The following is a 21,307-nucleotide window of genomic DNA, read 5'->3' on the forward strand; positions in this document are numbered from 1 at the left end:
GACCTATATTTTCTATAGTGAAATTTTCCGTAAAACGTTAAAATTATTATCATTTCTTTTTTCATATGGTGTTTCGGTAACACAATGGGCCATTAGGCCTAAGTGGATCTACTAGGGATCGCCGGTATAACCTGACCTGGCGTTTCAGTCTCTCAAAAGGATTTCATCTCTCTAAAGAACTTAATTCTGTCTAGTTATATTACTTCCAGAAATCTTCATAGAATTTACCTTTAGGATTTTATTGTTGGCATTGTTTATTAATGTAATTTTACAAAATAAATTCGAAAAAAATGATTCTTCTATATTAGTTTGACTTTTTAGAAAAAAACACTATTTTGGGCAAATTTGGAAAATAGTATACATATAAGGTTTTCAATTTTTATTCGATTTTTATGTTTAATCACTCAAAACGTTTGTATTAAAACAGTCTTTGACACTAATCAAAAAAAAAATTTTTTTGTTAATAGTTCTGTGGAAATCATATCACATGAAAAGTCGAAAAAGTTGAAAAAAACGTGAAAAAATATATTCATCTGTACATTTTTGACTATAGTAACCAAATCAGTTAAGTCACATTGACATTATATAGCTTAAAATATTCGTACAAGTTTCAGCTTTAATTTGATATGCCACACTATATGCAATAACTTAAAAGTAACTAAAAAAAATTTATGGAGCATATGCAGAGACACAAGAAAAAGTTCTGAGTTCTCCGCCAAATTTCACTATAGAATATTTCGGTCTTACCTTTTGAAAATAAAATTTTTGATTATTTATAAACTAGTGTTATCGCAGAATGAAATTTATAAATTTGATGTCCACGACAAATAACATAAGCCAATGATAATTTTGTTATCTTGCGTTAAGAAAAGGGAATAGATTTTGTCATCATTTAGGACTCATGGGATTAGAACTCCTACACTGCTAATTACAACCTCTGTTTTTGCAGAGAACAAAATAAATCCAGGCAGTGCATTTCTGTGGTCGATTTCAGTAAAAATTTATACCTTATTAAATGTGTCCAGTAGTAGCTTAATGCGCTTTCATTTAAATTAGACATGTAAATAACTTTATCAGTTAGTACTGGTGTGGTGGTGAGTCTGTGAACCCCTATGAAGTAACTCGTAAATTAAATAATGAGGTAGAGCTTCTTTCGATCTTATTAAGAAAATAAACGTCAGAATTTGTAAAATGGGTGACTCAGGATGAATGCTAAATCCTTAGCTCTAGTGGGCATCATGAAATCCTTTTAATATTTCTAGCTGTACTTGTATAAAATGAGACTACTTCCGCCTTCGCTGATACTGTTTCAGAAATCTTTCTTTAATGAGGCATGACTAAAAGCCAGTGGGTTTATACGAATCGAAATGGTATTGTAGGATTCGACGTTTATTCAAACGACTTTGATATTTAAGCTATTTATAATCTATGCATCGTAAATCTGCAAACCTTGATCTTCTTGATTGGAAATTCAATATTACTAATGATCGAGCAGCTATGTGAATATTAATTACTACTGAAGTATATAACAACACATTAATCTCGTTTATTAGGAGTGTTGTGTATTTTAGTGGAAAACCCCGAGTGTGCCAAAATGTTGAATTCTTTATTTCAAGTTTTGGACGAAATGTTTCAGTTGCACTTGTTTATAGCTAATTTTTAAAAAGGTCCTTAGCTATTATGAAAACACTTGAGTTTAATTTCACAATTTAATTTTATTAATTTTATTTATGTTATAATTTATATTCTTTGGATTCTTTTAAATTCAGACACACACCTTATTTGTTTAACATTTGTTGTCAGCGCTACTACGCTTGATCATTTTTATTATTTGGCTAAGTGTACAGTATATAAATTTTAACCACTACTTCGTTTAACCACTGTTTTTTATAATTTTCTATTTCTACACAACTTTCAACTCCCGTCTTTGACTCCTCTTTGACTCTTAATTTTTACTCCAACTTAGACTCTAACTTAGACTCTAACTTAGACTCTAACTTCCACTTCAACTACAACTCCAACTGCAACTTAACTATATCTCTTTGTGGTTTTAAATCTATCTTATATACCCAAACTTGATGCAAAAATCCAATATATGACCTTCAAATTACCCTAATTGGGTTTTTTCATAGTTTCATAATTTACTTTGCTAAATTTGCAAAGTTTTTATTATTAATAAGAATGCTCTACATATTTTTGCAATTCTTCCGTATTTACAATTTCAATGTCACTTACATCGTGACACCAATTATTAACCAAATACCAAAACTCAGCATTTCTTATCGTCGAACTGACGGTCTGCTGCTTTGGTTCTAGTCAACAACTGCCCAGATGCAAATAACCTTGCCTATTTTTAGGGAATTATTTACTTATAATAAATTCTGTCTATGGACATATTGCAAATAATTTGAGTTTAGATTTTCTGTATAATCGAGCTAGAAATGTACAATGTTACTTTCACACAACCATCCTAATCAATCTTTTATTTGCCCTTACCAGTCATAATTTTATTTAAAAAAAGTTGCTATTTAAAACAGTTTATTTTCATTAGCTATGATGTACATTTGTAAATAAATATTATAAAAAATGGCTTAATATAAAATTAATAGTGAAAATTAAGAATTTCACATTTTCTCCTTAATCACAATCATGATTTCTGCTCGATATCAGTTTTATTTTGTGGTTTCAAACTGTATGAAATATTTATTCCGGAGGTGTGTTATCATGTATCCATTCTGCGAAATGAGCCACAGATGTGTAAACGCTTGGTATACGCAAACCACCACAGTTGTCAGAACCAAACGACATTATACCGATCTTCAAAAAATTTGAAACATTTTTCGATATTATTTATAGTTATATTATGATATTATTAAACTTACTTGCGAAAAAATGCCATTCTCCTGTATAAATAATGGCGCACCACCAAATCCTTGGCAAACATCTTTACCTTCACCGCCAGCGCACATCCACTGACCCTCAATAGAATTCGGCGATTCTAATGCACCAGTTGACCCATAATTGCGCATGCATAAGTCCCAACTGGTTAGTGGTACATCCAAATGGGACATTTCAGGTTGTCGGGCACTAGATGTCGACATTTTTCCCCAACCTGCGATCGTTGCCCGCTTGCCAACAACCAAATTGGTACGGGTCTTTTGCAAACAAATCGGCTGCGTCGCAACTATTGTAGTGTGTGCAATACATTGTATTTAAAATTGAAAAGATAATGTTTATAAAAAATAGGCGAATAGTTAACTAAATAAAAACTCCGTTATATTATTAATAATAAAACCCTAATTCAGACAGTATGGAGGTACGAACGTTAAATATCTGGTTCTTCTACTTGACTTTAAACGGTTGCATGTGCCACTAACTGATGTATAAGATTAGAACAATTCAAGGTTGAATCGTCCTCTGGCTCTACACAGCCGTTATTGAATCTATTCTCTTATACAAGCGTCCGAAAAGTCTATTTTTCTAGGGCCGCTTCACAAAGTAAGTAGAATGGTCGCAATGCAAGTTACTAAAGCTTTATCAAAGCTCCACCTCCACGTAAGCCCTACCGTCAAAGTTTCTGTTAAAACAGCAGTATATGTTAATAGCAACCAGGAGTAAGCCGTTGGTACAGAACTGAAATAAAACAGGCAAGTGGGTGGTCTATGCTCAGGGGTCCATAAATAGTGTGATACTAAGAAACCTATACAACTCTTTGAGCGAAGTCCGAATTTCTCGAACTTCTCAAGAAAAGGCAGCCGTAAGGCCTACTAGATTTTAAATTCAAGCTTGGCTGTTAGAGAAAATTACAATATTTATAATAGGAAACGGTGTGGCAAATAAAACATCTTTTCTTCCTAGTTGTTGTAAGATTCTTTCTGTAGGGTTGTCCTACCCTGCGGAATGGGGGAAAGAATTCATACGCGGTTAGGATTGCCAGTCGTAAGCAGCGACTAAAATCCCCAGTTCCAGTCTGGCCACAGCCCAAATTGTAGCAGAGGTTTAAGATGGGCCTCGCATTTCACCAAGGTGGAAGATATGACTTACATAAATATCTTCATTGGTACCGGAGGAATAGAGCAGGCTATTCCAATGGGGCGTTGATTGGCGCTTTGTATCAATACGTGTGTTTTTGAACACCGTGGTGTTAAGCATTCTCGGCAGGAAATCACGATAAAAATTTCTGGATTCTATAGAGTTATCCATTGGAACAAACATTTAACAAACATGAAAATTCGATGTTACACGACTATAGGAAAAAGGAATATAGAATTTAATACATATATGTGAAATCGAATATATGTACAAATATATGAAACAACGTTTTCTATAATTATTTTTTTACCACAATTTGCATCGGTTATCAGGAGCTATTCGACAAAAGATATTCTCGTCTTCGTAGAGCAGGCTTTGTTCCATTTACACCATTTATTTATTGAAGCTATCAAAAGACACTAAAAGACACTTTTTTCTAGATTATGTTCTAGATTATCTAGATTATATTAGATTAATAAGTTTACATAAACGAGAGGCTATTGTAATTTGGAAGCAATAACTGATTATATTCAGATTCTTTCGTTAACTTCAATAATAAGATAATTATATAGATAAACAAAGGTAGACATAAATAAAAGGTAGCTAAGCTTGTACATTCATCATTCTGTTGCTGTGTGGCAGCTACTTGGACCCTATAGTTTTGCTCCAGAGTGTACAAAACCAGGTATAATTTAATAGGTTTTTAATTTTTTAAAACGAAAATATTTTAATGTTAAATTGATAGCTGTACTGTCTATAATCGTTATTCACTCCCACCTATACGTGATTTTTTTTAAATATTGATACGATGTTTCAATTTACAAAATAAAAAATGAGAAACGCGGGTACACTCTAATTATAAGCATGCAAAAAAACGTAATATAAATATGAACTTGAAATCGGTGTGTAATTTTGTGCGAAATATGTATAAATATTATTCACACATGAGCATTTCATATAATTACTAATAGCCAGCCACCCTTTGAGCCACTCCAAACTTACCTGAGTAATTAAGTGGTGTTTTAAGTACTAGCAAAGCAATATCATGATGGTACTGCCCTTGTTTATAATCTGGATGTACAATAACGTGACTAATGGCATGATTAACGGAGCGTGGTGCGCAAAAGCCTGTACTGGCGCAGTCCGGATCGGACGAAGTATCATATTCACCCACACGAACAGATGACCTATTGGATTTAATTGGTATTATGTCATTTTATGCACTTCTTAAAGTAAAATTGTACGAGTGTAACTTACAAGCGATGTCCTTCTGCTTTCGCTAACGCACAGTGTGCAGCGGTTAAAATTACTCGCCGGGCTATTACTGAACCAGCACAGGGATAAGCAAATGCTCCAGTGTTTACGTCTGAAACATTTAAATACTTATGTATTTGTTACAGGAAAGGATTCAGAAGCAACTTACGTTTGAATCCGACACGTGCCACAAACGGGTAAGTGCCCAAACCCTTATAAAAGTGTCCCTGAACTAATGATTTTCCACAAACTTGATTTTTTTCAAGTGGACTACTTGGACAACACACGTATGGCATTTCCTCGCCACCACCGCAAAAAAGGGATTTATCGCCATAATAACACATTTTAGCCACTTCATATATCATTGCCGTACAGTCATGCAATGGCGTGCATTCAGTACCCACAGTGCATTCGGTACCAGCATCATAGTACGAACGAAGAGGATCCCCACGGTGTGTATATGCGGCACGGCTTTGTGGGCGTACACCACTTATGTCTGAGGCTCCGACCAACGCTTTAGATGGATTTGAATATGTACCCGATAATATTATATTGTCTAAAAAATCAATTTTTTTCATTTAATTTTTGTGTGCTGGTAAGATTTTATTTTAAAGCTCAATTCGGAGATAGTTTTTATCACGATAATTAGTACTACTAATGTATCATATATCCTCAGGACTATTTTTTATAAAAGAAAAAAAGAGTCAAACTGAAATAATTTGTGACTTTAGTGAATGAATCCATTTAATCATATTAAATGAATTAAATTACTCTAATGTTTTCATTATTTCAATAATTGACGATTTCAACAGTAAATTAGGTTAGGTTGAAAGGGCACGTCTTAATACGGACATAAATATTCGTAATTTCACTCTGAAAAAATGTTGCTGTTTTTAAAGCCCTCATAGTTGGCAGGGTGAGCCAAGCTACACTAACCATTATTACTTATATAGCTTTTTGTGTTATTCTTTTGAAACCATTTTGTCTTTCAGGGGAAATTAAGGAGATCCAAATAACAAACTACTGCAGTGCTTGAAAGAGTTTTTTTGGCTGATTTATATTCAGATAAAACGTATCAATTTAAATTCTTAAAGTCAAATTTTATAAACTGTTTTGAGTATAATGTAGAAGTACTTAACTAAGCACAGAGTGACATAGAGTGAAGGAGGTACTGTTTTATGAAGATATTGAATTCAATGTCCATCAAAATGTATTAACTTCGTACTTTTTAAAGATAGTATCTGTCAATGTAAAATACAGTCCCTGGGAATCTATTATAATGACGCCCTTTCTTTTTAAACTTAGAACATCTATCAAGGAAATAGAATTACGGAAGTCCAAATTAAATTTAAAGTGGCGGTTTTTAAAGTAATTGGATACAATGTGAAAAAGATTCGTTTGCTTTTATTGAGGATTTGCTGTCTGGCAATAAAATACACAGTTTTTGGGAATCAATTGTAATGAAAAAATGGTGATCGTACTTCGAGTCAAATATTATAAGCTTTGTGAGTACTATGTAAAAGCCGTTAGTTGTACTAAAATTATAATTTAGAGAATGAATTATCATTAAGAAAGTCCTTAATAGATTTTGAGAAAAGTTTCCTGCTCTATTAAATACACTGTAAAAATGCTCTGTTTGTTTTTAATAAAAACAAAATATCTACGTTTGTTCTTAATAAAGATATAGAGACCTTATGAAGACCTTACACCTGTAAAGTAAGTAAGGTCTTCATAAAGTTTATGAGCGAATGTGAAAGTACTTTACTTGTTCTTATAATATATATTGTATGATATTTTTGTTTGTAGTTATAAAAGGTATAATATCTGTCAATTTTAAGGGTTAAGGGGTTAGATTAGAGTTATAAAAAGGTTATTAAATATCTATAAAAAGCTATGGAGGTGGCTTCTTATTAAAAAACTAACTAAAAAATTTAAAAACCCTTGACATACCGTGAACTATCTTTAAGGTTTTCATAAATACTAGTATTTTGAAGAAATTAATGATACTAATATTAATCATTTTTATAAGTGCGAACATATTTATAAGTACTGGCCTCTGTTTAATACTGAACAATCGAGTGATCTAATAACCTTTACTAATAGAAAAGTTGGATTTATTATAAGTTAACTATGCGATCATTCTGCTATAATAAAGCAAGAATGAGCGAGACCACTGTTGTGAGTCGAATGAAGAAAGTACGTCATATATTTTCCATCGATGGGTTGAGTATGCCTATAATAGGTTTGTGTATCTTCAATGTTACTTCCTTAACAGTCCCGAGGACATGTATAAGTTTGTTTAAAGTAAATTCTTATGATTTGTTGATAGCTGAAATGCTCTTCTAATTAGTGTTTAATCTAAAGACAGTTTTTAAAGTTTTTAACGTTCTACACAATGGTAGATGTCCCAGCAACCACCAATGTTCCATATATATTTTTAGCACAACACAATAATTCATAAAATCTCACCAAATCTGCCATATTCACACTTTGCAACTGCTGCTAAATGACAAATGAAGAAATATGTAAAAAGCTGCAATAATTTGTAACTGGGACCGTAAATATCCATTTGGAACATCCTACCGACCGATTGATTATCAAACGAACTGATCGCTATTAATTTGAATAGAACACACAGATACGAAATATATCTGAAATAAAAGGCTTTCGAATCGATTTTAACAGAGAAAAGGTGAACCCGTTCTCAACGTCTAAACTCGGTTACTTCACTCAACTAACTAAATTCGAATGGATTTTAGTTAATAATTTAATATTTTATAACAATTTGGACGATATTAGAACGCATGGTTTTCTTTCAACTTTTCCATGTATTTAACGTTTTGCTATGAATAAAGTATTAAAAATACGAAAACATACATAAACACATTTCAATGTATCTCAGTGCATGATTACTAAGTACGCGTTCATACCAAAATAATAAAGTTAACCCTTAATGATAATCACAATGACAATAATGATGATCGCAGCCGTTCATATAAACATTTTAAAGTATTAATTTATAATTTATTGTTGTTAATATTATATTATATATTTGCTGTACTTTAGAATGGTCATATGGTCATTAGGGAAAAAGTAGTTTAAATTAAAGCGAATATACACATGTGTTTAACAAAATATTAATGCAGCTCATTCAGTTTGTTTAATTTAGCTTAATTTTATTTGTATTTTGTATTATTTTTATGTGCCATCACTGACATTTTAACAAGATGTTTTAAAAGCGATATTCACATTTCACTGAGCAAAGTGACTTACTACATCATAGTCGGCAGCTTTAGTTCCTCCATAAGTTGCTTTGCGAACAAGTCCCCTTAATGAATTTGTACCTGTCGTAGTTTATTATGAATCCATTTAAGTTCGCTTGTTGTTATACATATAAATATCAGATAGAACAAATTGGCCACATACTAGGAGTACTTTGGCGAAAAATATGTCGCAAAAGAGGAGACACGTTCCTAACAAGGAGTAGTCTCAATTTTCTCTGACGTCCGTCTTTATAAACATTGTTTAATAGGTAATGAAAGTGAATCAAATAGGTTCTCCTAACTAAGTTAATTTCTACAGAAAGGTAACAGTATAAGTTATCACTTAATATGGAGGGTATCTACTTAGAGAAATTGACGAAAATGAGTACAATCGTTTTTTATTATTCTAAAGTTAGTTCAGAGTGTGCGAGAAATCATCCAATATTTTTGTGAGTAGCTCGGGGCAGCCATTATAATAATAATCACAATAATAAATTTATGTCTGGTTGTTAAACGAAGCGGGAAAGATAATGTCAATAAATTACTGGTTTCCAAAGTTTTCTGTGAAATGGATAAACATACAACAAATAATACTCCCTATAATCTAAAAATTTGGAGAATTTCAATGAAAATATATAATATAGTATAAGCGATGAATCATAACCTAGAAACCACCAATAATGCGTCTAATTTACATTAATATTTATTTACTAACAGGACTTGTCGTCCTTACCATCACTAAAGTCAAACATATTGATTGATACACATTGGAACCAGGATACGGAAATTTGCTAAATTTTAGAGCTCCACAATATCTGCTAGACCCGAAATTCCAAACTCTTAAATATAGCATTGTCTACTAAAGTAACTCAATCTCTGCCCAAATACTTATGAACTTATACCATAGATCGATCTATCTATCTGAGAAATGAAAATGTATATCCAATATATAAATATTTTTAGAACTTAGTTGGTATAATGACTATATATTAACAATATATTGTGCTCAAATACCTGAAATCATGTTGTAGCTCATTTACGGATTTATGAAAAAAAAAAATAAATGATGTTAAGCATTTTTCCGGTTAATTTTACTTTCAATTGAGTTTACCGTTTTATTTTTAATGTTTTTAACATATTTTAATGCAAATTCACAACAACAATTGAAGTAGAAAATTCAAGCTATTAAAGTAATATAATAACTTTTTTATTGCTGTCTGATGGCTATAAAATCGTTAAGGTTTTAAAACTAAATGTTTTGAGGGCTACGTACTCGAGACATTGTCAAAATTTTAATTTTAAAGAAAATAGAGAAAACAAAGTTTTTCTGTTAACTTTTATTTGTTTAGAAAATTCATATTTATGCAGAAAAAAAAAATTCAAAAATATAATTATAAGTATATGTAAAATCAATATAAAAAGATTAGTGGTTCCATTTCATCATATAGGACCCATAAGAGTTATATAGCCAGTTTTCGATCTCATTTTTCCACTGTTTATTTGTTTTTTCTTTCAAGATTACTTATTCACTTCAAACTGTTTTCACTATTTTCAATGGCATTTTGGAAAAAAAAAATTCCGTCATATATTGTTCGGGAATGTCTAAGATATATATATAGTACTAGACTGATATATTTAAAGTTTTTGCATACCTATAGTATTTCTTATTTTCTTATTTATTATTATGATATTATTATGAATATTTCTTTCAGTTTTCTCTTGTTTCATTTAATTACAAATTATATTGTGTACCTTTACCCATTACAAAATTTATTTTACCTATCCTATTCGTATAATTTAAACACAATTCCTTTGTCCTGAACACATCCATTTGACAATAGATAATAGTAACGTTACCTAATTTGAACAAATTTCATCACGTCACGGTCTCTAATTATATCTTAGATTTTGAATTATCACGGCTTAAAGTTAGAAATGATCAAATCGAAACAGTCAACTACAAATAGATTTTTATAATTAATAGAACATTGTGTAAAACAAATGACATATTAGTGTATATAATCGATACAAAATGCTTATAACTTTGAACCTCCATATCTTGAGCATTAAGCTATATCGACATATAGTATAGAATTGAAATTGCATCCTAACACTTGTGGATAAACACGATTAGTCATCGTTTCTAATTTGGCAGGCACGAGTTTTAAGCCTGGCACTTGCAGTCCAATCAAATTATATACGGACTATAAACTAATTAAAAATTCGATTATTTCCTAAGACCACTGATGATGAATGAGTATTGCCAAGTAATACTCGAAACAGCGTTGTATGGTCAGCCAAATTTCAATAAAATTGTCCTTTCTTTCTTTCTTTGCTATTCGAAAATCCTTCCTAACATATACTTACACAGTTTTTAGTAACATTATATATGTATATTATTACAACTTTCGGAGTCATATTGATGATGGCACTATTGAGCCCTATTGCAATTATTACAACAGATGTCCAATATAATGTGTCTACCCAATTTTACCAATGTTTAATTTAACGGGCGTTAAAATTCTATCATTGACTATCCATTTGTTGGGTTTAAAAAGGAAACTCTCAGTGAAATAATGCGTTAAATACCCCACATAAGTCTTATGAAAATAATACAGAATCCTTACTTTATAAGATTTACAAAAAAGTACTATATATAAATATAAACTTATCAATTATTATATTCCCTTGTTTAATTTTACGCTTTAATGATTCGGTTGTGCTAGAAATCATCCATATCAACTGTATTAAATTTTTTATCTCTTTTTACAAAAGTATATTTTAAAATCTTTAAGCTACTACAAAGTGAAAACCCAATAAAGAATTATAAATGGTTATTTGAGAGATGGTTTCAATAGATCCATAAGATATGGTAATGCCGCGAGTAGTTCTTTCCATAATTACCAGTAAGCTGTTAGAAAATTGTTACGATTGGTTTTTAAAATATGTTACCTCAATACCGTAGTACGAGGATCACTATTTATATTTCGAGCCTAATAATGAAAAGATATTGACTTGTTGCTTTATTGTTATACCATTTGTCAAAGCATTTTTGCAACCTTCTTCAGCCACCTCCAAAACATGGTTTTTAAACGCAACAACGGCTTCGTTGTTGCTCCCGCCAACAAAAATCGTTATCCACACAATTTATTATTGACGTTCGAGAACCAGAAACAAGAAGAAGTCTTTGGGTGCCAAATCATGACAGAAATCAGTACAGCAGATGACTCATCAATTTGAATTTTTGAATCTTCAAATAGTCGGTTATTAGACGAATTCTGTGAACACTCGGGCTGTCTTGATGGAGATGGAGAATGATCCGACTGCGCTTGTTTGTTTTCCGTATTTCTCTGAAGATTTTCGGTAAACAAATGGTTGAATTTATACCATTCGGAATTGACCGCTTTACGTTTCTGTAATGGTGTCTTCGTATAGGTTATACATGCTCAGTTTTTCCGAAAAAAGAAGCGACCATTTGTTTTGAAGTGCCTTGAGCGCGAACAACTTTTATTGGATTTGGTTCATCTTGAAACACCCATACAGTCGACAGTTAACAGTTAACTGCTGTTTACGTTCCGGCTCAAACGCACGTATTCATTATTAAAATCACCTGTTACAATCTTGTACTCGTATACATCCATTCTACTTCTTGAGCATTAGTATGAACGATGCACCAATCGTCACTGCTTGAAAAGTGACAAAAAACTCAGCCTAATTTAGTACTTTTTTTGATTTTTTAATTTTAAGAAATTAAATACAAGAGAATATAATCAAATAAAATGAATCTAATTGCAAATTAAGCATGTTATCTGCTAAAAAAATTTTGTTAATTAGAACAGTATTCAAATTCAATATACTTGCTGTGGCAATAATTATGTCCGTCATTGTATGTAGAAAGATGCGTGTTCGTTCAGTTGTAGAATGAAAGTAGTTGTGATAAAAAATGAAGAAACATAATGATTTCCTAAATTTTTAACTTAATTCTGAAAAAAGATATACCTAAACCAATCCACATACATTCGTTCGATGTCTTCGTATACATAAATATAGAAACTTTTGCATCACAACCTATCTATCTGTGTTTATCTCTAAACAATGTCTGCTGGAAGTTTCATAACTCAAAGAGTAGTTGATAAAATATTTATACATACATATGTACATATGATAGATTGTATATTATTCTGAATAGCTAGAAAGATACCAGCGTCACCTGCAAGTGACAAAGTACTAGTCTTCCGCATTTCTAATTAGGTGGTTTCGTTGTGGCGTTTTAACGCTAACCGTATTGTCATTTTAATTGAAATTATGATTTAAAAACTATTTTATGGTTCTACATATCATCACAACGAGAATGGTGAAACCATGAGACCGTGCAAATTTGCCATTCTCATTTTATGATGTAATACTGAATGTTTATCTACAGATTTTTCAACGTTTGTGATGATTTTATGGCTTGATTTTGAAAATTCGTCACAATTTCGTTAACAAATTTATTTTGATGCATTTCTCTATATCCATTAATTGGCGTTTATTTTCTATAGACGTGATATGCGAACTCCAACTTGGGTAATTCCCTATTCGTTGAAAACAATAGAACAATACAGAGTTCCTAAAATGAAAACAAATTGGCAGATGAAATAGGTTTATTAATACAATTGGCGGTTACAATCTAACATGGAATTATGCAGCAAGAATTAATAATTATGGTAGATGTAGTGGAGATATACTGCTAGCATCAAAAAGGAACTGGCAAACCTAGGAAATAATTATTACACTAAAATAGTTCAGGAATGCCATATAATATATATAAAATTCAGACACCCTCAAATAAATATAGTACCTTTATACATAAGAAGCGCAATTTGGACCGACAAATTTGGTAAACTGGAGACAATATTCATGAAAAATGAAATTAAAAATCCTATTGTGATTGGAGACCTGAATGTCAGAATTGGTAAAATGCAAAACTACTTGGATGAGGAATATATATGGAACTTTACGGCTGGATTCGAAGAAAGAAAATCTAAAGACGAAGTGGAAAATTCATGTTTACATAGATTTATACAATTATGCTGTGACGAGGGACTTGTAATAGCGAATGGAATGACAAAAGGTGATGAGGAAGGAGAAATCACATTCGCTAGTGAAGTTAGAATGTCAGTAAATGTTATCTGTGCAGTCTCCTAAGAAAAACTTGAATTTATCGATAAGTTTAACGTCGGAAACTCACACTGGTCTGACCATTTTCCTATAGTCTTAACGTTTAGATTGATCGATGTAGAAAGTGAAAGAACCAATATAAATTTACATCCAAAATTGAAATTGAATAAACAGCAAGTAATAGCATATAAACAACGAATATGTGTAACTTTATTAAATGTAAAGCAGAATAAAGATCAGTTAATTCTGACGGATATAAATTATGTAATCGGCTTCTAGAAAAATTTAGACAAGTAAGAAGTAGCCAGATAAAAGAGATTTACTTGAAAGATGATGAGCACTATAAAGTTATATGTGCAGAAGCCAAACAGAGTTACTTTCAACAATTGGATGCTAAGATACAAAATGTGAAGACTAGCAAAGACTGGTGGAAAATTGCGAGAGAAATAAAGCACAAGTTCAACGATTACAATTGAGGCCGTAGTGTTGAAATTATATTTTAGTAATTTACTAAACCCTTCACAGACATCTTTAGATATACAGTATACTCACTGTTATAGGGAAGTTTATGAGCTAGACAAAACTATAACACTAAGAGAAGTGAGAGAGTTTATTGAGCGAACAAAAAGTAATAAAGCTCCGGGAGAAGACAGAACATCGTATGAATTCATTAAACATACACCAAACGAACTCCTATCAGAGATAACAATTGGTCAGAGACAACAATAGTGACATGTTTAACAGCGGTATAATTGACGAATCGTTTGTGAAAAGCGTGATATGTATGGAACATAAGAAAGTTGATGTAGGATTACCGCGGAGTATCCTTTATGAATTGTATTGCAAAAGTTATGGTGGGTGAAGTAACAGACAGATCAACAAATTGGACCAAAAGTAATGGAATAATAAACTACTCTCAGGCTGGGTTCCGGAAGAATTTTTCTACAGTGGATAATATTTACAACTTGTCATCAACAGTACAGATAAATTTTAAAAATAATAAGAAAACGTATGTCTTTTTTGTAGATGTGAAAGCAGCCTTCAATAAGGTTTCTTGAAAGGCGTTAATTTATAAGCTTCATGCAGGTGAATTCTCAACAATAATGGTCCGTTTTATAGAAAATGTATACTCAAATACTAAATGCGTAGTATGGACTGGGAGAGACATATTTAATGAATTTTCAGCTGTAAGCAGAGTGAAACAAGGTTGTATATTATCACCACATTTGTTTGTACTTTACCTCAATGACTTAAATGATTTCTTGGAAGGAGGCATACAGATAGAAGAACTAAACATTCGAATTCTAATATATGCCGACGACATTATTATACTGGCTAACGATTTAACGACTCTTCAAATAATGATTTATAAGTTGGAAGCTACTGCCACAATTGGAATTTAAAAGTCAATCTGAGCAAATCCCCTATTATGGTCTTTCGAAAAGAAAGTCGACTGGTAAATAAAGAAAAATGGTGTCTCGGTGGAGAAGAAGTAAGAGTAGTGAATGAATACTGCCATCTAGGTATGATACCAACAATGAACTTTAAGAAGCATGTAGAGAAAAGAAATATTGCAGCTAAATATATATATATAGTATAAATCTCACGTGGAACAACTTTCTTAAAAAAACTAACATACCTATAAAAGCAAAATTGAATCTGTTCCTAGCAATAAGTAGAGCAATACAAACATATTGTGCTCAAGTATGGGGTTGCACTTTATTGGAGAAGGTGGATAAATTCCAATTATACGTTTTAAAGAAAATATTGAGAATGCCACAATTTACGCCAACATATATTTTAATGCTAGAGACTGGTGCGGTAAATGGACATTTATATACATTAAAACTGCACCCCATTTACATTTTCAGAACCATGTTTATATATGATACCGAAAGACCACCCAATCAATTGACCAAAAAATTGTTAAATCTTAACCTTTCTTGAGTGCAGGTTCTTAATGAGCTGGGAAATGACTGTGATATAAAATGGAATCAGCAAACAGCATCGCGAAAACTTTGGAAGGCAAATAATGAACTGCTATTGACATTTCTGTAAACTTATTTGAAAGACAAATATATAAGAAAATCTCAACAAACCAACCGAATTATAAAGACTTAACGCCATCACTGGGAAAGGAATATATAGCTGACATAACACATATTAAAAATATCACCTGAATACTCAAAGCGAGAAGTAGCACGATACAGCTAATCGGGAACATGTTTGATGTAGATAAATCTGCGCTATGTAGTATGTGTAATTTAGATGGGACTGATGATATTGTACATTTTCTTGGCCATTGCCCTATGGTCAACTCTACAATAGTTGCGATTAGCATATTTCAGTAAAGCTATTCTATCTTATGAAAACATTGTAAATATTTCAAAAAGCTCTAAGGCAATGTTACAACAAAAGTTGCCTAACGAAAACAATACCCACGTTGCAAAAGTCCTATCAGGAGTTCTCAACTTACCCCTTTAAAGAATGTGAAAGAGATATTATTGATGTCTACGGCTTTCAAAAAAATGAAATTTAATTTTATTTCATTTCAATTTATATAGTTAAAAACTGATCTAAAAATTACAAAATGAACCCACCAGAAAAGTTCAGATACAATTAGTATCATTTAAAAAATAGATTCTTTCACTACTTACGGTTTTGCTACCTGTGCTTCGAGTTACTGTACATCATCTTATCAATTTATAATTATGGCTCATGCTGATCTTGAACGAAAGCTCATGTAAAGACGACAAACCTTGCACAATGGCATGGGTAAAAGGATGATATGATTTAAATAATCTCTATTTAATCAACCTGATCGTGATCATCTTATTGCGCTAAAGATCTCATCTCTCTTAGTACTACGCTGTTTTATGCAAACATTAAATCGGAATAAAACTTTTGCAGATTAGCTTTGAAGCCCTCAATTCATTACATTCTTGGTCGACTTTTGGGTTGTATGTTCAGTGCCTGTTGAAACGGTTCTATTGGTTTAAGGAATTTTGAAAAGCCATGTAATAAGAATATCCGATGAATATAGTGCACAGGATATTCGGCATCAAAGCAATAAATTGCAACACCAACAACAAAAGCATGGAAAACACTGAAAAAATGGGAAAATATTCTACAGGAAACTAAGATTCGAAATGGATCACAACCGTTTAAATGTAAATGAGTAACAATGGTTAAAAATAATATTAGCCCAACAATTACCAAATTACTCCACTATTTTTTATAAAATTTTTATCAGAAAGATTTTTGTAAAACTTGATTTTACAAAGTGGACTCTCTAAATTGGACTAATTGTTACAGCTCCAGTTGGTAGAGCATTATTTAAATAGAAGTAGTTAAAAGTGCATCATAGGTGGATTGATAGATACCTGGCCTAAATAATAAAAACGTTTTTAAAAAACATTTGTTTTTGATAATCATATTTCATGCTCCAAAATAGTCCTCATTAAATAATACGCCTTATCAGCTCCTCCAAAATATACCTCAGTTTCCAACTCCACTTCATCATTTGATGGAAATCTCTTTCCCTGGAGCCATCTTTTCAAATTTAAAAACAGGTAATAGTCACTGAAAGTCAAATACGGACAATTCGATTGTTAAGGAAGTGATTCGAACCGTAATTCATTTTATTTTGCCATGTTTTTCATTAACGTATGTTATTATTTTTTCTTCAACAAATATGGTCGTTTTTTTTTATTTTCTCATTCAATCGATTCAATAATATGCGATAGTAGTCAGATATTGTTTTTTTCTTTTTCCAAATAGTCCATAAAAATTATTCCACTTGAATCCCAAAATACGGAAGCTTAAACTTTTCCACCGGGCACTACCTATTCTCTGGCTTGTTGTTTTCCCGTAGGTGTAAAGTAATGGATCAATGTTTCATCAACTGTCAGCTAGATTATGCATAAACATTTCCAAACAATGTTTTGAATGACGAAGTCGTTGTCGTTTTTGGTCAATTGCGAGCAAACGCGGCACCCATCTTGTCGAAAGCTTTTTTATAACCAAATATTCATGTAAAATATTCGATACACGTTTTTATGATATGTTTGTCATCTCTGCTACCTTATGCAATATAATTTTTGGATCATCCAACACAATATCGCGGATTTTTTCAATGTTGTTTTCAGTTGTGACCTCTTGGACGACGCGGACGCTCTTCATCAAAAACACTCGTATGATCATATTTAAATTCAGTTTTCGAATATTTTATTGTTGTGAAAGATGGTGCTAGGTTGCCGTAAACGGAATCCATTTTCAATTTGATTGCATCATTGTTCATTTCTATCAAATGGAGGAATTTTATTACAGAACGGTATTCAATTTTTTCCCTTTCATTAAAAATCTCCAAGGAATTAGGTGCACTATTTCAATTATTTGCAAAAATCTAACTAAACTTCTGATAAAGTCGAAACTTTCACAGCTGTCGTTTAAAACTTGTCAGGTAATTAGTGGTCCACATAATATAAGTGTAAAAAGTATATTTAAAATAAATATCTATGCAGTGATGAGCACATTTACTTTGTACTGAACAATTTTGCTAAGCTATTCCAGACAGGTTTTATCCAATAGCATTATTTAACGTTGTCCACTACACTACATAACCAAGCCCATCATTAACCGATATTAGGCGGCTAATCAGATATAAATAATAGAGTAACAAAATATGTTATAATAATTGTTTTATTTGTCTTATGTAATTTGAAAAGTGAAAGGGAATTCACAACACTTCAAATATCGAACCGTACAACTAATATATAATTACATACTAAATCGAAAATATATAATTAGATACTGTATCGTTAATATAAAGTTAAATACTTTTAAGACTGAAAGTGTTTTAGTTAAGTGTAACCCATGAGAATTATTTATTGATATTTGTTTCAAAACATATTTGTTAAATTAAAAATGAAATCACTACAAATTATTTTCTCATATATATTTCTAATGAATTTCTACAATAATATTAAAAAACTAAGTCGCTGAGAATGTAGATGTAGCGAAATATATTAAAATATAATGCTGTTGCTCGTTGCTTAAGAAAGACGTCTGGTCACCTTAAGCTACAGTTAAATTACTTTTAGTACCATTCAGGCACCGTATCAGTTCTCTTTGAAAAAATAAAAATCAGCTTACAACTGTTCTAATTACCATTTTAAAAGCAAAGCAGCGCCAGCGCCCAATACCCTATCATCCTCCAATCGCTAATCACGCTATAAGTCCCCAGTGCAGTAATTGTCGACGACATTATATTACCGCTAAATTCTGCCACTTCCCTCGCCGTTGCGTCTGTTGCGGAGAAACTCACGTCAAGGGCGAGAGCCAAATCCCTGTCCCAGTCTTTGACCCAATCACGCAGTTTCAGCTCCTCAACATACTTCCGAGGTGTTGCGATGGTGGTCAAATGACGCTCCCGCTAACTTTAGACGCACTAAATTTAAAGAAACTCGTGATTAACGCGCACGCCTAGCCAAATTGGCCCTCACTCCCTCTAACAGGTCCCCAACCAATTTTCTCTCACCCGGTGTTTCCTAAGCCTCAATGGTTCACTAATGAACATGCACGTCCCCAAGCCTATGAGTCTATACTCGCACTCAACCCCACAACCTTCCCTACCTGCCTTCTCCAACTCTGACACTTTCGTGGCCGCCTTTACCAACTTACGCAGCAGTACTGCAGCCTCTTTCCGAGGAAGTCCGAAAAGGATTCCTCATTCAAAAAGCGTTCAAATACGCCTTGATGTGAAAGGATACGCTTTGATGTAATCTATGCACTGCTCTCTTAAATGCAAACTTAGCCTAGCTAGCTGCAGAGATGTAACTAGCTAGACTCTCCACAAGTTTCGCTAACTCCCGTTCCAACTCCCTTTACCAAAACATCACACTCCTTTAATATAGCCCATGTTTTCTGGCTTAAATAAATTTAGGTCGCTCAATATTGAGCCTATCTGTTCTCTCTCTGCCCATGATTACTCCAAAGGGAATGCATCTTCTACACGTGGTAGCAGTCTTCCATCCATATTCATTCCTAGATGGTTTTAATGGGTTTAAGTCTCACGCTATGGCTCTCGATGCTTTCCATTTAATGGAAAACAAAAAAAAACAGTCGATTCAGTTCTGTCTGATTTCGCAAAAAGATAATCACCCCTATTCTGAATACTCCGAGGAAACAAGTCTCCCTCTTCCCTCGCCCTCGTGTTTTAATGGCGAAAAGTGCGAAAGTGAACAAAACATAGAAAAGAATTTAAATCTAAAAATCGCATTATTTGTCTGCAGCATTAAATATCAGAAATAATATAATGAATACTTTATAATTAAATAAAAAAAAAAACTTATTTTATTTTTCAAATATCTACATAATTTATTTTTTTCTTATATACAATAAAAGAGAGTAAAATATCTTATTTATTAATTGGAATTATTAATGTTTTAACTAAAATTTGTTCTTCTTCTTCTCCTAAAGTCGTATTTATTTTTATAATTAGGATAGAAATGTCCTTCAATTAATAAACTGTAATAATAGTTTATAATTGCTATGATGTTATAATAATAAAGAAGCAATGTTTTACCTGCGCATAATTAAAAAAAAATATATTAAACTTATTCAAGGAGTCTCATTCATTCTAGAATTTGGGTTCCATTCATTATTCCATTTTTTTAAATAACAATAGTTAACGATTTGATTTGTGAAAAAACCCGTATGGATGAAATAAAAATTTAAATACATTAAAATTGTTATAATACTTTTATTATAATAATATTATTATAATTATAATTTTAATAAAAGATATTAAGTAAAAATTTAAATTCATTATATTAATATTATTATAATAATAATTTTAATAAAATATATTAAATGAAAATTTAAATTTATTATAATAATATTATTATAATAATAATTTTAATAAAATATATTAAATAAAAATTTAAATTTATTATAATAATTTTATTAAAATATATTCGAAAAACTGATCAACCCATGTGGATAAAATAAAAAAATAAAAATTTAAAAATATTAAATTTATAATAATTTTATTATAATAATTTTATTAAAATATATTCAAAAATCTGATTATTATAAGTTACTAACATATTAAATTAAATTCTTTTTTAACTTATCTTCCACACAATTTGCTTGGAAAAAATTTTGTGCAAAATAGGGGAAAAACTCCCATTCAGAATGATTCAGAATGGAGGTGATATTAAATTTGTTTTAGTCTAACTAAAAATAACATTTTATTTTTTTATATTAAAAATATATTGAATTATAAAGAAATCTGTAATAAAAACAGTAACATAACAAATTGTAAACAATTAAATTTATTTTAAATATAAAAACATTTAAGAAGTAAGCTACAATTATGAATTTTGTCTAAGAAGGATGTTTGATGTTTACACGTTCGCACATAACAGAATTTAAAGAAACATTTAAAAAATACTTTAAAATCTATTAAAACATGATCATTTCAGTGTATAACAGAAGACTTCTAAAGGGAATTTTGATACAAATATTTTTGATACAAATAAACAGAACTAGGCATAGTTAAAATTTTGTTAAGTTGTAAAAATTTACCAAATGAA

General features: G+C 31.4%; 1 protein-coding gene across 1 annotated transcript; it reads right to left on the bottom strand.

Annotated features, from left to right (window-relative positions):
* Positions 1 to 2,569: 2,569 nt before the first annotated feature.
* On the bottom strand, positions 2,570 to 8,001 carry LOC119689958 (CLIP domain-containing serine protease 14D). The gene is made up of 6 exons (XM_038104910.1): positions 7,756 to 8,001; positions 5,456 to 5,842; positions 5,290 to 5,398; positions 5,035 to 5,219; positions 2,883 to 3,184; positions 2,570 to 2,817 (listed from the first exon to the last, which is right to left on the bottom strand). The coding sequence occupies exons 1-6, from the start codon at positions 7,862 to 7,864 to the stop codon at positions 2,704 to 2,706; spliced, it is 1,206 nt and encodes a 401-aa protein (XP_037960838.1). The 5' UTR covers positions 7,865 to 8,001; the 3' UTR covers positions 2,570 to 2,703.
* Between the last annotated feature and the right edge of the window lie 13,306 nt (positions 8,002 to 21,307).

Source organism: Teleopsis dalmanni, chromosome X, assembly GCF_002237135.1.
Source record: "Teleopsis dalmanni isolate 2A chromosome X, ASM223713v2, whole genome shotgun sequence".
Lineage (NCBI taxonomy): Eukaryota > Metazoa > Arthropoda > Insecta > Diptera > Diopsidae > Teleopsis > Teleopsis dalmanni.

Excerpts from the sequence above, each read along its gene's own strand:
- LOC119689958 (XM_038104910.1), bottom strand. The coding sequence starts at position 7,864 with ATGTTCCAAATGGATATTTACGGTCCCAGTTACAAATTATTGCAGCTT. Across the intron at positions 5,399-5,455 it reads GGCACGTGTCGGATTCAAAC|ACGTAAACACTGGAGCATTT; the intron begins GTAAGTTGCTTC and ends TAAATGTTTCAG. Across the intron at positions 5,220-5,289 it reads AAAGCAGAAGGACATCGCTT|GTCATCTGTTCGTGTGGGTG; the intron begins GTAAGTTACACT and ends TAAATCCAATAG.